Source organism: Pristiophorus japonicus, chromosome 13 (genome assembly GCF_044704955.1).
Source record: "Pristiophorus japonicus isolate sPriJap1 chromosome 13, sPriJap1.hap1, whole genome shotgun sequence".
NCBI classification, from domain to species: Eukaryota; Metazoa; Chordata; class Chondrichthyes; family Pristiophoridae; genus Pristiophorus; species Pristiophorus japonicus.
Genome location: NC_091989.1, coordinates 64,263,828 through 64,281,762, shown reverse-complemented (window position 1 = coordinate 64,281,762; position 17,935 = coordinate 64,263,828). Strand labels below are relative to the sequence as shown.

At 40.5% G+C, this 17,935-nt stretch overlaps 1 protein-coding gene across 6 annotated transcripts in view; it reads right to left on the bottom strand.

The window, feature by feature from the left end:
* Positions 1-17,935, bottom strand: part of plekha5 (pleckstrin homology domain containing, family A member 5) — a 411,417-nt gene that overhangs the window by 81,635 nt on the left and 311,847 nt on the right. For 5 of the 6 annotated variants that reach the window (XM_070897587.1, XM_070897582.1, XM_070897585.1 and 2 more), the window contains 4 exons: positions 14,876-14,980; positions 12,863-12,935; positions 5,965-6,065; positions 3,162-3,277 (listed from right to left, as the gene is read on the bottom strand). In XM_070897587.1, coding sequence (XP_070753688.1) covers positions 3,162-3,277; positions 5,965-6,065; positions 12,863-12,935; positions 14,876-14,980 — 395 coding nt within the window. Of the gene's footprint in view, positions 1-3,161; positions 3,278-5,257; positions 5,286-5,964; positions 6,066-12,862; positions 12,936-14,875; positions 14,981-17,935 lie in introns of those variants that run through there. The other variant, XM_070897586.1, reaches the window with a different exon arrangement.

The window sequence follows — 17,935 nt, the reverse complement described above, 5'->3', positions numbered from 1 at the left end:
AAAGCGGCCCTTATGTGGCGCTGTTTTATATAAGAACATAAGAATTAGGAACAGGAATAGACCATCTTGCCCCTCGAGCCTGCTCCGCCATTCAACAAGATCATGGCTGATCTGGCCGTGGACTCAGCTCCACTTACCCGCCCACTCCCCGTAACCCTTAATTCCCTTATTGGTTAAAAATCAATCTATCTGTGATTTGAATACATTCAATGAGCTAGCCTCAACTGCTTCCCTGGGCAGAGAATTCCACAGATTCACAACTCTCTGGGAGAAAAAATTCCTTCTCAACTTGGTTTTAAATTGGCTCCCCCGTATTTTGAGGCTGTGCCCCCTAGTTCTAGTCTCCCCGACCAGTGGAAACAACCTCTCTGCCTCTATCTTGTCTATCCCTTTCATTATTTTAAATGTTTCTATAAGATCACCCCTCATCCTTTTGAACTCCAACGAGTAAAGACCCAGTCTACTCAATCTATCATCATAAGGTAACCCCCTCATCTCCGGAATCATCCATGTGAATCGTCTCTGTACCCCCTCCAAAGCCAGTATATCCTTCCTTAAGTAAGGTGACCAAAACTGCACGCAGTACTCCAAGTGCGGCCTCACCAATACCCTGTACAGTTGCAGCAGGACCTCCCTGCTTTTGTACTCCATCCCTCTCGCAATGAAGGCCAACATTCCATTCGCCTTCCTGATTACCTGCTACACCTACAAACTAACTTTTTGGGATTCATGCACAAGGACCCCCAGGTCCCTTTGCACCGCAGCATGTTGTAATTTCTCCCCATTCAAATAATATTCTCTTTTACTTTTTTTTTTCCCCCAAGGTGGATTACCTCACATTTTCCGACACTGTATTCTATCTGTCAAACCTTAGCCCATTCGCTTAACCTATCTAAATCTCTTTGCAGCCTCTCTGTGTCCTCTACACAACCCGCTTTCCCACTAACCTTTGTGTCATCTGCAAATTTTGTTACACTACACTCTGTCCCCTTTTCCAGGTCATCTATGTATATTGTAAACAGTTGTGGTCCCAGCACCGATCCCTGTGGCACACCACTAACCACCGATTTCCAACCCGAAAAGGACCCATTTATCCCGACTCTCTGCTTTCTGTTAGCCAGCCAATTCTCGATCCGTGCTAATACATTTCCTCTGACTCCGCGTACCTTTATCTTCTGCAGTAACCTTTTGTGTGGCACCTTATCGAATACCTTTTGTAAATCTAAATACACCACATCCATCGGTACACCTCTATCCACCATTTTGACAGCCTCACTATTGTATGCAGCCATAACTGAAACTCAACAGGAGTTCGTAATCCCAGTCAGATCCGCAATAACAGACGAGAGGGGATTGAAGTGGCGGAGGAGGGGGGTGGAAAGGAAAGGGGATTGGAGGAAAAGAGGAAAGGTGATCGGAGGCGGAGAAGAGGAAAGGGAAATGGGGGGGGGGGGTGGGGAGAGAAAGAGAAGCTAAAGGATCAGAGGGGGAGGAGGGAGGGGTGAGAAGAGAAGAGATCGGAGGGGTAGAGGAGACGGGATCAGAAGGGGAGGAGGGAGGAAATTAGAGGGCAGAGAGTGAACATCGGGGAAGGGGAAGAGGGGATCAGAGGGGGGAGGAGGAGAGGAAAGGGGATCGGAGGGGAGAGGAGATTAGAGGGGGAGAGGAGAGAGGATCGGAGGGGGAAAAAAGGAAAGGGGATCGGAGGGGAGACGAGAGAAGATGGGATCGGAGGGGAGTGGCAGGACTGGAAGGGTTGGAGGTTGAGGGGTTGGGAGGAGGAGTAGAGGGGATCGGGGGGGGCGGAGGAGAGGAAAGGAGATCGAGAGGAGAGGGGATGAGGGTGGGTGGGGAAGTAGAGGGGATTGGAGGGGGGAGTAGAGGGGATCGGAGGGGGGAGTAGAGGGGATTGGAGGGGGGAGTAGAGGGGATCGGAGGGGGGAGTAGAGGGGATCGGAGGGGGGAGTAGAGGGGATCGGAGGGGGGAGTAGAGGGGATCGGAGGGGGGAGTAGAGGGGATCGGAGGGGGGAGTAGAGGAGTTTGTAGGTGAGAGGAGAGGAGTGAAGGGGGATCAGGGGGTGGGTGGGTGAAGAGGAGAAGGGATTGGAGGACAGGGTAGCACGGTGATAACAGTGGGGGGGCAGGATGAGAGCAAGAATGTGATCCAGATGGGAAGCTTTATTACGTACTTCCACCCTGTGTTAGGCCAGGATCACGCCCTTCCACCCCGCCCCCTTTACCACATTTCCCTCTCCCCCTGGTCTTGCCCTCCAAGGGGACTAATCAAAACTTTGGTGTTACAAAAGGTTACAGCCTTTACAGACTGAACAAATAGTAAATTAAAATATAATCCAGATGATCCATGTATACTGAGCGCTTTTGCTCAAGCCAACATGTGAAAATACCAGTTCTGATAAAAGGGTGACCCTCAAAACATTAACCTGTTCTTTCAGTTGTGATGCTAAATCAAGCATATTTTGATTTTGTTTCAGATTTCCAGCATTTTCAGTTATTTAAAAAAAAAAGTGAATTATCCTTTCATTCTCGTCTTAAAACAGTTAACATGGAAGTTCCAAATGACTCAAAGAGCGTAACCTATTGCTCTAAGGACTAAATCACAATTTTCCTCACAATCAACAGTTGCCCTTATCTGGATAATTTTGTGATCTGGCACACCCTTGCTCATGCAGAGTATGATCCGAAAATGTGTAATGTATTATAGCCTTGTCAATGCAGGATCTCATAATCATCCCTTAAGTCTCCCTTGGTTGGTGGTTAGGGAAATCTCAGTTCCCACCAGTGTAACCCTAATAAATCAGGATAATATGCAGTGAGTGGAATTGTTCCTGCTATTATGTCCTCTTCTCCCTGCCTCTCTCCCCCCCCACCCCTCCTTCCCCAATCCCTGATCACATTAAGAGTTCACTAATCTTGTCCTTTAAGGAGACTCTAATTTGAATGGTAATAATCAATCAGTATTTGAATCTTAGCCTAACAAATTCATTCAATTCAAGTTCAAGCCACTTTCAGAGATTTCTGTCAAATATGGTTTTGGAATAATGCTATTTGCTCCATGATTGGTTTATATTTTCTGGGGTTCTTTTTGGGGGTGTGGGGGGGCGGGGGGAAAGAGGGGGAGAAAATCAAACAGCAAATATACCTCTTCACAGGTTCTGTTTGGACAAGGGCAGCTTCAATCATAGCCTTCATCCAGGACTCCATTTCATTCGCTGTTTCAGTGTAGAAATAATAGGTCCGCATATTTGGATGAGCAGCCTGGTCAGAAATGACAGTGATTACTAAGTTAGGTGATTCCTGTAAAAAAGAGAGAAGAAAATCAATGTATAGTTAACACAAAATCAGAATTACTTCAAATGGAAATAAATCCAGTGTCTTAGTAACTAAGTAGAAATATTACATTTCCAACTCTGCCAAAAATATTCTATCATAGTTACTATAATTCTTCGATTACGTGAAGATACACAGTAGAAACAGTAATTCTGTGCAATATTAAAACCACCTTCAATTGACCGGTTTCAAAAAAAATCTAATTCTACGTGTCCCTCTCCCTCACTATGGCTATCACATACTTTCTCATGTGGTTTCTGTGTGTGTCCGATCTCTCTCCCTTTCTCCATCTGCAAGAGCTCTTCTCCACGTCTCCCAATGCTTTCGATGCTTCTCAAATCTATTACTACCAATGTACTCAATTTTTGTGTCTTACTTTTCCTAATTGCTTACCGTGAGATGTCTCTTCTGGCAAAGTTATTCCAATAAACAAATTTATAACAAAACCGATGAAGAAGTGTATTGTGACCCGTTTGATTCTGCAGCCCCTAACCAGAATTCTAATACCACTGTATCTTCCTGTCCACCTGCCTATGTCTCAATGTTTAGAAAGGGCACCAGTTATTGCAGTTAACATGTATCCTGACTTTTAGATCCTTTTATAGTGCTGTTGGGCACAGCGCTTGATGATCTGCGTCGGCAGGTGTAGAGCGGTAGCAGCATTGTGTGGGCAAAGTAGTGCAAAATCAAGATAGTTTAATCTGAAAACAAAAAACACTTGCATAATGTATTAACCTTTCTGGCTGCATGTGGCTTACATCTTGCCAAGTCAGAGGTGAGTACTGGGTTGGGTGGGCACAGACTGTCCAGGAGCTGGTACAACATGTACAAGAGGGAGAGTGGCTGTGCCACTCGGGCTAAAGCCTGGGGTGCAGGATGCACTGGGGGAATTGGAATGCTGGAAACAGGTTTTTCACACCAGAAATTGTTTATTTTTTGTGTGCGAGGAATGGTTTTCATTTTATTTAGCTTGTGTGTGGGGTTTTTTTTTTCGGAAGAAACTCGTGTCAAGATGAAACTTGCCTTGCCTTCCTGGACACAAAATGCCAAGGGTTTTGCAGATCAGGCAGGATGTAAAGACTTTGCCCTAAGGCCAATGAATAGATGCACCTGGACGAAGTATGAACATTTGCTTGACAAGTGAGTCCATGCTTAAACTTTTCCATTGTCTCTTTGAAGTTGATTGATTGACAGCCTCTTGGTCTGATTATATATCCAACAGGCTTTTCACCATATCTTCTGTTCATTTTTGATTGTGTCTAGGGTAATGTATGAGCTCTGTGGTGAAAGGCAAGAACATCGCGCCTTACTCACACACGAATAGACCAGGAGGTCTGACAAAGTCAGTGTCCTCCACAGGTTTTTAGCCTATGCTTAGAAAAATATATATTTAAATTCTTAAAGACTGGTTCAATTTTTGTTTTCTAAAAATTCATCTTGCCATTTTTGTTTTCTTCTGTCATGCACTAATTCTTTGAATACATTGGACCTGCAGCTTTAACCTGAATGATAACAGTGTTTTTCCACCTGTCAGAGGAGTGTATGGTGAGAAGCCCCTGCAACTTCCAGTCTGAATTACCTCAGTGAAAAGGTAATTGTTAGCCCTGTTCACAGCACACAGAACAGTGCAAGTTCGTGATCACAGGAGGCATTGGACGATCTAATAGAAACTGTAATTTGCTGTGAACACAAATATAGAGTTGGGAGAGAGCTGAATTGCAACACTGACTACTTAAGTGGTTTTGATTGGTTGCTTAGTATTTTTTGGAACAACAGATATTGGTTTGTGATCATTGTCTTTTAGTAAGTGAGACATTTGAGCCAATCAGCACATTTCGCACTCTATCAATTCAATCCAGACACAAATCTTAGGTAGGTATTTGTAGCAGAAACATCACACATACTTACTTGGCCGTTTCAAGTGCATTTCCAACAGCTGTGAAACATTCAAAGAGTCCACCAGTTGCTCAAAAGTACAATTTCAGGTTGAAAATAAACAAAGATACATATATTAATACAGTTATATCCCATTGATATTACTAACCACAGTAATGCATTTGGGCATCACAACAGTTGGTTCATGTTTAAACAGGATTATAAAAGACTTCATTGGTCATTTCATCTTGCTATCAAAATTGTGACATTAATATTTGACACCATGTTGAAAACAATACTGAAACTCAAAGGGAGACAATTTCAGAATGTATTTTCCAAACACACAGACCAGGTGTTGAATCTGCAACCTTCCTTTTTGGGTGCATTTTAAATTATTATAAACAATTAACAAATCGAATTTTGGATTTCTGATCACTACATACTTGTCAATCAGTATGATACATTTAACATTCGGATAGGTTAAAACATGGCTCCCTTCCCTCGTTATAAAACATCTCGGCATTTCAAAATTGATTGTAAATCAGTCAAAAACTCAAGACTTGCTCCCTTAACTAAAAAAAAAAATCGGTTTAAAGAAACCTTGCTTAGTGGTGCAAAGCGAGTTGGATACTTGCTACTGAAATAAATTCTAATGGTTTTGTTCTATCGGGCACTTCAACTTTAAGCTTTTAGAACACAATTCAGACAGAAGGGACAATGTATGGAATGCAAACACTGACCTTAAATGCATATTTTCGGTTTATATGATCTTCAGGGGTAACTGGAGCTACCTTAAAACTAGGCAGAAGAATGCTTCCCAGAATGCCTTCTTCCTTTTCATCTGCCAGGAAAGCGGCAAAATTAAAGCTCTTTTATTTCTTAAGTACAACAACTTGCAACTATATAGCACCTTTAACTTATAAACACATCGAAAATTGCTGCACAGAGGCATAATCAGACAAAAATGGATGCCAAGACAAAGAGGAGATATTAGATGGGGTAACCCAAAGCTTCGTCAAAGAGGTAGGTTTCAAGGAGGGTCTTAAAAGAGAGGGAGGGTGCAGAAGCCGAGGGATAGGGGGGGTTTAGGGAGGGAATTCCAGGATGTGGAGCCTGGACGGTTGAAGGCATAGCTACCAATGGTGGGGCAAAGGGAGCAGGGATCCACAAGAGGCCAGTGAAACCGGGAGTTCGCAGGAGGATGGGGGGGGCTGGTGGAGGTTAGAGCTAGAGGAGGATAAATCCATGAAGATATTTAAACGCGGGGATGAGAGTTATAAATTGAAGGCAATTGAAGGTCAGTGAGGAGGGGGTTGAAAGGTGCGTACAACTTGGTGCGGAATTAAGAAACAGGCAGCAGGATTTTGGATGAAGTGAAGTTTATGGTGGATGGTAGGCCTGCCAGTAGAGCACTGGAATACATAAATCTGGAGGTGACAAAGGCATGGATAAAGGTTTCAGAGGTACATGGATTGAGGTCATTCACCTTGGACCGGAGAAAGAATTGGAATACTTTCTTAATGGAGAGAGACTGGGGGCTGTTGAGGGATAAAGGGATTTAGGTGTCCCTGTACCTAAATAAACTATAAGCTAGTATACAGGTACAAAAAGGTAATCAAAAAGGCTAACCAGAATGTTTACCCCAATGGGGTTGGAATACAAAGGGGAAGAGGTTATACTTTAGTTACATAGAGCCTTGGTCAGACCCCATCTCGAGTACGGCATTCAGTTCTGGGCATCTGGATCACAGGAAAGATATATTGGTCTTGGGAACAGCTAAAGCGCAGATTGGCCAGAACAATACCAGGGCCTAAAGGGTTAAATTATGAGGACAAGTTGCACAAAGTTGAGTTGTATTCCCTTTGAGTTGAGAAGGTTGAGGGGTGATCAAATTGAGGTGTTTAAAGTGATAAAAGGGTTTATTTAAGTAGCTACAGTGAAGGTATTTCCTATGGTGGGAAAATTCAGAACAAGGGGTATAATCTTATAATTAGAGCTAGACCATTTAAGAGTGAAATCAGGAAGCACTTTTCACACAAAGGGTGGTGGCAATACGGAATTCTCTCCCCCAACAGGCTGGATTATTTGAAAATTTCAAGACTAAGATCGATAGGTTTTAGTTAGGTAAGGGTATCAAGGGATATGGATTAAAGACGGGTAAATGGAGTCAGCTGTGACCAAATTGAATGTAAAACAGGCTCAAGGGGCTGAATGTTCCTGTAACCAAACGTTTATACATCCACATCTAGTTTCACACCATGTTCATTATAACTTTTTTTCCCCCAAGACTTGCTGCACTTGGTTCTTATTCACCTTATTCTGTTTTACAATGTACAATTTACTTCCTTCGGTTAAAATTTGAATAGCTTAAAAGGAAAAACGTAATTTGAATAATTTATTTTTAAAATTCTATTTGCAAATGTAATTTTTGTCACAAACATTTTAGCACAATAAAGAAAAGCCGTTTGTGCAAACATGACGTACTTGCACGGTCTCCATTATTTGGTACGCAATTTTTAGCAGGAGAGATTTCCAAGGTATGACTGCTTTAATTGTTATTTCTGATCAAAAATCTAATCAACAGTGAAGGAAAATTCTAGCTTTCATTGTGGGTATGAAAAGAAGCTGCAGGCGGCCTCAAATAATTAGGAAGCAACTGCCAATAGCAATGAGTATTTATGATTTACAGCCAATGGTTTAGACCTGCAAAAAAAAAAATGACGACCGATGCAGAATTAATGGGTAAGTAATCTGTAGCCAAAAGCATGTCAGAGAAGCACCATGGAAAATTATTTCTCAAAAAGCATGTATGAAGAAGCTGTACATCGTAAATTAGTACAGTAGGCAAACGCACTCCGGATATATACAAGTACAAAACACATTATGCGGACACTTGACAGTAGCTAACTGTCCAAATAAAATCTGTATGACTATATCACTTGCCTCAATGTGACAGTTTAAAACACAAATACAATTCCCAGATCAAAGCTAATGATGTGAAAACTAGGCATGCAAAAGATCTAGCACCCTGGACATCTCCATGTATAGTTTATAACAGAAAGCTGAATATTAACATATGTGAAACCCCTTACAAGAGACTGAGCAGCTATGTCTATATGCAAAATCAGGTCAGTTGGTATACTCTGTGCTTAGCTTTAGCTGTGGATAAAATAGTTCATTCATCTGGTAACTGAGTAATATGGTGAGATTTTGTAATTGATTCTGTGATGTGATGAGGGAGACAGTCAGGGGGAGGGAGAATTAGAGCAGAAATAGGGTAGGAACTGGTGAGAAAATAATACACTGTATTTTCATTTATAAATCAAAGTTGCTTGGTAGATGTTTCCTATAGAGATACAATATGCTTCTCTGTAGTACCATAATAATGAACATATCCCAGGCATCCAGTATTGACGAGCCGTTAAATTAACAATGCTCTTGAAAAATGTTCTGATGAACTTATCAGCGGAAACGGACACTGGAGCAATGAGGCAATTAAGCTGAAAGGCACTCATTACAATTCAATAGAATTATGCGTCATGGCACTTTTTTTCTACTGACAATCAGTAGAAATACTAAAAATAGTAATTCTTAGTTATTTGCATATTTAATGAGCCATACAAACTTTTTAAAGAATAAGTAATTACTATAAACTAATTAGTGTTGGTAAAGAAAATTGCGAAATGTTTTAGTACAGTCCTGCAGTCCTGAAATGTTTGTAGTGACAACAACAGTATTTCAGTAAGGTATTTAATTTTTTTTTTAGCATTTTCAAACAATTAAAAAATGCTCACCAATGCGAGGAATGGCATGCTCTCACTCTTACAGAATCATTATTAAAACTGCCAGGAGATTCATAGAATGCACAGCATAGACACCAGTGAAAATTCTTCCGCTTCCCACATCATCTATTTGTTAATTGAGCCTACCAATTTATGCAAAATCATAGGCAGTTTTGTTATGGGTCTTGAGCCATTCAGAAATAAATCATGGCTGCCCAACCTCATTGCACATAGGATTATTACAGTTTACAGAATGATAACTTTCATTAAATCTCTCAGGGCTGACTTTGAACCCAGGCTCCTGAGATGGACGAGTTTGAAAGCTCACGGCACCATTTCAGAGCCAATGGGAAAAAAACCATCAATCAAGACGTACAACATAGGGACTTCAAAGGAAACTTTTGGATCCTCAACATCAGTTTACCCAGCAAGTTGTAAACCCTGCATTATCCTGTAATTAAAATACCAAGATTTCTTTTTCTTTTGCTGTGCTCACCTAAACAGACTTCGATGTACAAATCTCAAAAATAATTGAAAAAAAAAGTAGTTCTGGTTCCTGAATTTCCTAATGAGTAATCTATCTTTCAGTTTATACTTCAATTTACCAAGACAACAAATGCTACTTTCTCTTGAATCAACAGTTATTCAACATTTGTCAAGATTTATGATTTAAACATTTAGAATAATTTATACTGTCAGTTTTTCTATTACCGTATGATCTTTTTGAAAAGTCAGCCTACATATATGATTTAGTGCAACTCTCGAGTTTATGGGGCCGAAATTGATGGTCCTACAGCCGGCTGTCGCCGAGTTTTCTCGGCGGTTTTCCTGTTTTTTTCAACGCTCGCCCCTCCGTGGGGGATTAGTGAGGCCCTCACGCCAGCTGTTTGGAAGGACCGCTGGGGAGTGTCCGCCAGTGTGCAACGCGAAAATAGTCTTCCCACCTGCTCCCGCCCGAGATTCATCCAAGCGGTCCTCTACCCCTGCAGGAGAAAAGACCGCTGTGTGGGAGGTCTTACCTGAACGGTAGGTATGAAGACCTGCAAGAAAAGGTAAGTGAGATATTTTTTTTTTTACTTCTTTTGCAGCGATTTTTGTGTTAAAGGGTCCGCTGAAGGTATTGTGATTTTTTTGTTTTTTTGAACATTTTTTTTGTGCGCCCCCCCCATCCTCCCTAGACCCGACTCCACCCTCGGCATAACTTTCTCCAGGATTCCATTTGTTGCCAGAATCCCCCCTATCGCCCTGAATCGGTGTGTAACGCCCATTCTTGCCGCCGGGCACTTTTTTCCCTCCTTTTTTAACCAAAGTTCCGCCCAAAATACCGTCAGGATCTTAGCGATCTTTTCAACGGTAAAGGGGCCGGAACTATGAACCAACTGAGTTACATTTCAAGTGTCCTCAAGAAAACTTTCCTTCTATGGAAGCATGCAAGAGCTTTCACGCAGGGAGTTATGATGATCTGGAATGCACTGCCTGAAAGGGTGGTGGTAAGCAGATTCAATACTGAATTGAAGATATACCTGAAAAGGAAAAATTTGCAGAGTTATGGGGAAAGGGCAAGGGAGTGCGATTAATTTGATAGCTCTTTAAAAAAAACAGCACATACACGATGGGCCGAATGGTCTTCTTCTGTACTGCAAGATTCTATGAGTTTTCAGATCTAACTTTTCACAAGCATGCAGTTTTCTCCCAAGTCATTTGTTTTAATACTTTCATTAGCTGAACTTTGCAATTATTGCTCTTCGAGATTTTGGTAAAAGGATAAACTTGAAAATAGTTTGCGTTGCTCAGTTTCCTGTTACCCTGCAATTTCATTGTGAGTTAGAGAAGTTTCTTGGTTTTTGGTTGCTCAATTTCAGCAATATACCATATTAGTTTTTAAACTAGTGTTGTCCTGGCAATTCATTAAAGAAAGTACTTGCATTTATGCAATGCCTTTCATGTCTTCGGAACACCCTAATGTTCTTTAAAGCCAATGGGTTACTTTTGAAGTGTAGTATGTAAGCAAACATGGCAATTTGTGCACAGCAAATCAGATAAATGACCAGTTAATCTGTTTTATGTTGATTGATGGATAAATGTTGGCCAGGACACCAAGAGAATGCCCCTGTTGTTCTTCGAATAGTGCCACTGGATCTTGTAAGGTCACTTAAGTAGGCAGATGGGACCTCAATTTAATATCTCACTAAAAATATGACAACTCTGTTAATGCAGCACTCCCTCAGTAATGCAATGAAGTGTCAGCTTTAGATTATCTGTTCAAATCCGTTAAGATTGAACTCTAAACCTTTTGACTTGGACATGACCAGAGCCAAGTTGGCACTTTAAATAAGTAGAGCAGCAGCAGAATGAGATGCCAGGCTTAACTAATTGTAAATAAAACTAGCGTAGGAAGTCAAAAGGCTATAATAGTTCATTAGTAAAGAGTAATTGTTTCCAGTGTTACAACTACGTCTGACCTATACCTTATGACTGGTGATCATTGTATAAAGTGAAGAGTGAAGTGAAAGTAATTGGTTGGGCGAGTATCTTTGGAGAGACAGACTAAATGCTATAAATCATATTTAGTTCAGTTTTATCAGCAGCCAAGAGACCAGAATTCTCTGTGGAAATTAGATTTTTGAGAAAGTGATTGCGTTTCTATCGTTGTCAAACATCTTAACAGCAACAGTATTGACAAGACCATGGCAGATGGAATGTAATGTGGAGAAGTGTGAAGTTATCCACTTTAGTAGAAAAATAGAAAAGCAGAATATTTTTTTAAATGGTGAGATATTAGGAAATGTTGGTATTTAGAGGGACCTGGAATGTCCTTGTACATGAATCACAAAGTTAGCATGAATGTACAGTAAGTAATTAAGAAAACAAATTGTATGTTAGCCTTTATGACAAAGGGATTGAAGAATAAGAGTAAAGGCGACTCACTACAATTATATATATATCCATGGTGAGACCACACCGAGAGTATTGTCGACAGTTTTGATTTCCTTACTCAATGAAGGATATACTTGCCTCAGAGAGAGTGCAACTAAGAGGTTCACTGGACTGATTCCTGGGATGAGGGGATTGTCCTTTGAGGAGAGATTGAGTAGACTAGGCCGACATCCCCTAGAGTTTATGAGAATGAGAACTGATATAATTGAAACATCAATTGCTTGACAGGGTAGATGTTGGAAAGATGTTCCCATGGCTGGGGAGTCTAGAACTATGGGTCACAGTCTCAGAATAAGGAGTCAGCCATTTAGGAGACGAGGAGAAATTTCTTCACTCAAAGGGTTGCGAATCTTTGGAACTCCCTACCTCAGAAAGCTGTGGAGGCTCAATCATCGAGTATATACACAACAAAGATCAATAGATTTCTGTATACTAAGGGAATCAAGGGATATGGGGATAGCGCAGGAAGATGGAGTTGAGGTAGAAGATCATCCATGATCTTACTGAACGGCGGAGCAGACTCAAAGGATCGAGTGGCTTACTCCTGCTCCTATTTCTTCTGAATAGCATATTAATAACCAACAGTAATAATTCATGCTCCTGCTCCCTCCCTCAACTCCTCCAAAAAAAAGTCATATGGGGCTCGATGTCTTGTTTGAATGGTGTTAGTAATATAAATAGTGCTCTAAAAAATATTTTACATGCTAAATTCCTCTAAATAGGTTAATTAATACTAGCAACAGCTGCAAAACTGGAGAAATATTTACAAAACCTATTTTAAATAAAGCTGCAGATTGTCTCATTTAGTTTTTGTCAAATTATCAGGTATTTTATAAAATGGTTTTCAAAGCTGAATTCTGCATTTCCTAAAAATGATCTGCATCTCTGCAGTTCAGTTTATTGCACACAGTCATCTTACCTCTATAATAGAACAGGCACAGATCGGCAAGCACAAACCAGCGCTTCTTCCAGAGTTTCATACCAGTACTGTCCTACAAAACAATTAGAAATGTTACATCAGACATCTTCAATGGTTCAACTGTTTGCATCTTTGCTAATACAGGCCATTAAGTATCCATTTTGGTCAAAACCCCCAGCCCCATTATCTGTATATGGTACATAATCAGTGTAACTCCTGTTAATTGTAGGTTTCTTCCCTACCCTTTCCGGATCGTTATAGCTCCAATTGTGATCAAATTGGTAAGGGTTCAAAATAAAATCCCGCTAATTATGTCAAAATTACAGTAGGCTAGAAATTACTTCATAAGGCCACTTATCCTTTACTGTAACTCAGTATTTTAAGCAATATATTTTGCATTCCAGTATAGACAGTTTTATAAATATACATTTATCTGGTCAGTAGAACTGACTCAAAAATGCAGGCAGTTTTGGTACAATTATTTAAGGCTGAGAATTTTAGACACAACTAACAATTGTGGCTTAAAATGTATCCTAAATTGAGTAACTGTTTCTGAGGGGTTCTTTTTTCAGTGACTTAAGTGAAAAGGGAATGAACAATGAGATTACAAGCTTCACAATAATGGCCTACAGGAATGTGAACTGGAAATACTGGTAGATGGATTACTGAAATCGTGCAGTGTACAGCAGCAGTAAAGACAGCAACAAGATCTTAAGGTTACAATCAGAGGGATAGAGTACAAGTCTGGGGAAGTGGTACAGAGTTTGTACAGAAGATTGGTTCAGCCACACCTGGAATATTGTACACAATTTTAGTTGCAGTACTACAGTGGGGACATCTTTGGGAAAAGTGCTGTGAAAGGCCAAAAGGATACAAATAGTGAAGTATTTAAGCTTGAAAAGAGAAGGCTCAGGAAAGAGGTTATGGAATATTCAAGATTCTGAGGGGATAAACAAATAGAACCTTAATAATAGGTTTGATATAGTCACAAACGCTGCAAGGTCGTACGGCCTCAAATTGAAAAAAAGAAAACAGAGCAGTTAAGATTTAATTACTTTAAGCAGAGGGTAGTCAGTGTGTGGAATGCAGTGCTTGGGTGGGTGAGTAATAAATGAAGATTGCTTCAGTGAACTCGAGAGATGGATGGATATCTGGCACACTATTGGGAATATGAGGTGGAGTGCTGTATATTGTCCATATTTCAGGGTTGGCCTGACGGGCAGTAATGTTCTTCTGTGGCCTTGTATATTCCTATGCTCCGTTGAGGCAGGCCTATTTGCACCAAGATAGGAAAGCAATCACAGGAGAGAGAGAGACTTTTATTGGCCTTATATTAAATCAGCTATGAGGTAGCATCCCATCCAGAATGAATCGATGAGATAATCAGATCTCAAAGATTTTAATAGGAACTGCTGGTTTAGAGAGCAGAGTGAATGTTCCGATATAATTTTTATGTTAAAAGAACAGAGCAGTATAATTTGCGATTGCTATTGGTTGTGTAAGTCTGGATTTCTAGCATTTTGATACAATTCTATTTAAATAGATTAACAGCGGATATCAGTACTGTGGAAGCTGTACTCAATCAGAGGAAGATAATGTAGCCTTGTCTCATAGCATCTGTTTTCTTGGATTTTATTTGTCCCTGGATTATTCAGGGCAGGTTTGTACTGTTCAACATCACTCTGCCCTCAAGAAAACTGTCTTTTTGATCTGCTCAGTTGCCACTTGAAGAAACAACTGTTTGACAGCTTACTTTACCAAATTACAAATAAATTTATAAATCTGAAATTTCAATCGTACCTCAAATGGCTGAAACATATTGGGGGGAAAACACAGGATAGTTCCTACTATTCTGTCTCAGCAGTCATGCATTTTTCTGATGTTCTACCATTATTTCATATTTAACATTCATTGATATAAATTAAAAAATGATGTTTTTTAATAAATGGTGTGCAAGAATTGATCCCTCCCCAAATGTAATGCTATACAATTCAAACAGTGGTGTATATGTACCTGTTTGTAAAGCCAGCCACGTTTTATAACTGGAGCATTTGTATTCCTCTTAATAGAGTTCGACCTTTTGCCAAAGTTGTGAATTTTCTTTGAAGGTCTTGACGACTGAATAAAAATCAAGAAAACAAATACTGAATCAGTAAAAATAATTTTAAGGAATGTGCCAAATAAATCCTACAATATAATAGAAAACGGTAATAAGAAAATTTGAGAAACTATGCAGTGACTAACTGTTCAGAAAGTGCACATATAGCCAAATATTCTCTGCACAGTATGGTAGAACAGAATGTTAGAATACTCCACTGATTTCTGCGCATGACAGCAAGATGCAGCTAAGAATGCTTCATATTGAAAAAAGAAATGTCGTGACTTCATATTATCAAATGCATCCATGCACAGATTACATTAAAAATATTACAATAAATTTCTAAAAGAAAGAAAATGGTTCAGAAAATTATTTTACAAAGATTTTGCTCAAATCAGTTAATTAGAAATAGGGTGAGCCTTCCCTCTTCATTCCAATGTCTTAGTTGAAGCCATCTCCAACAAAATCAAACTTTGCTTAGTTTTTTTTAATCTTCAGGTTCTCCTCCCTCTCTGCCATGTACTTGCCACATCTCCAACATGACCACACTCGACCAGCTCCGTTGGGTAGGCCACCTTGTCCGCATGCCCGACATAAAACTCCCAAAGCAAGCGCTCTACTTGGAACTTCTACACGGCAAGCAAGCCCCAGGTGGGCAGAGGAAATGTTTCAAGGACACCCTCAAAGCCTCCTTGATAAAGTGCAACATCCCCACCGAAGCCTGGGAATCCCTGGCCAAAAACTGCCCGAAGTGGTGGAAGAGTATCCGGGAGGGTGCTGAGCACCTCAAGTCTCGTCGCCGAGAGCATGCAGAAAACAAATGCAGGCAGCGGAAGGAGCGTGCGGCAAACCAGACTCCCAACCCACCCTTTCCTTCAACGACTGTCTGTCCCACCTGTGACAGAGACTATAATTCCTGTATTAGACTGTACAGTCACCTGGGAACTCACTTTTAGAGTGGAAGCAAGTCTTCCTTGATTTCGAGGGACTGCTTATGATGACGATGATGATGATGATGAGAGAAGCTATGTTAAGTGAGATTGTGTTTGGGTTCCATCTTATACTGCGTACTCCATTTTGTTATTAAAAGGCAGTGTCTGCTGAAACAGGCAGTATGTGGAACATGTCCACAATCAACAGACGTTCAAAGCCCCTTTCTGGAATTATAAAAGAAATGTAGTTCTGACTTTCTGATAGTACGAAAATCAAGAAGCAGAATCAGTTTGGGTGGAGCTAAGAAGCAGCAAGGGTTAGAAAACATTGGTGGGATTTATTTATAGGCCCCCCAAACAGTAGTGGTAATTTAGTGCATAGTATAAATCAGGAAATTAGAGGTGGATGTAACAAGGGTAATATAGTAATCATGGGGGACTTTAAATCTACATATAGACTGGACAAACCCATTTTGCAGCAATAATGTGGAGGACGACTTCATGGAATGTATACAAGATGGTTCTCTAGATCAGTATGTTGAGGAAACAACTAGAGAGCAGGCTTTTTTTAGATTTAGTATTGTGCAATGAGAAAGGGTTAATTAATAACCTTGCAGTAAAGGGGCCTTTAGGGAAAAGTGACCATAATATGATGGAATTTTATATTAAGTTTGAAAGTGATTTAGTTCAATCCAAAACTAGGCTCTTTAATCGAAACAAAGAAAACTACATAGGTATGAGGGGAGGGTTGACTACAACAGCAACAACTTGTATTTATATAGCACCTTTAACGGCCCAAGGTGCTTCACAGGAGTATTGAGAGAAAAAAAAAAGACACCGAGCCGCGTAAGTAGAAATTAGCGCAGGTGACCAAAAGCTTGGTCAAAGAGTAGGTTTTAAGGACTGTCTTGAAAGACAAAAGAGAGGTAGAGAGTCAGACAAGTTTAGGCAGGTGTAAAGTCCTGTCCCCTCAGTACAGATTCACACGAGGCAGGTAGTGAAGTCAAGGTCACTCTGGACCTGCACCTTTATTTCACAGTTCTGGAATGCTGCACTTGCCTGAGACCTGCCCTTATATACCTGTCTCTTGCAAGTGCACCCCTGGTGGTAAGGTATGCTGGTGGTTACAGGTCATATCTTATTACAGTCATGTATAGCATGTTAGGATACAGTTATATATAATAATGTAAGATACATGACAGCAGGGAATTCCAGAGCTTGGCGCCTAGGCAACAAAAGGCATAAGCGATTATAATCAGGGATGCTCGAGGGCAGAATGAGAGGAGCGCAGGCATCTTTTGGCGGGGGGGTTGTAGGGCTGGAGGCAATTACAGAGATAGGGAGGGGTGAGGCCATGGAGGGATTTGAAAATAAGGATGAGAATAAGGATGAGAATTTTGAAATCGAAGCATTGCTTAACCACAAGCCAATGTAGGTCAATGAGCACAGGGATGATGGATGAGCAGAACTTGGTGAGAGTTACAGCTAAGGTATATTGAGAATCTACATGAAAAGGTATGATGGTAGACAAGCAATGGCTAGCATTTGAAGAATTAATACATAATTTATGACAAACATGCATTCCTTTAAGGCACAAAAAGCCCACAGGAAAAGTGGTCCAACTGTGGCTAACTAGAGAAGCCAAAGATTGTAACTTTTGATCAAAGGAAGAGACTTATAATGTTGCCAAAAAGAGCAACGAGCCTGAGGACTGGGAGAATTTTAGAATTCAGCAAAGGAGGACCAAGAAATTGATAAAGAAAGGAAAAATAGAATCAGAGTAAACTAGCAAGAGACATAAACACAGACTGTAAAAGCTTCTATTGGTATGTAAAAAGGAAAAGATTAGCGAAAGTAAATGTGGGTCCCTTACGGGCCGAGACAGGAGAAATTATAATGGGGAATAAGGAAATGGCAGAGAAATTAAACAAATGCTTTGTGTCTGTCTTCACGGAAGTCACAAAAAACCTCCCAGAAATAGTGGAGGACCAAGGGTCTCGCGAGAATGAGGAACTGAAAGAAATTAGTATGAGTAAAAAAAAT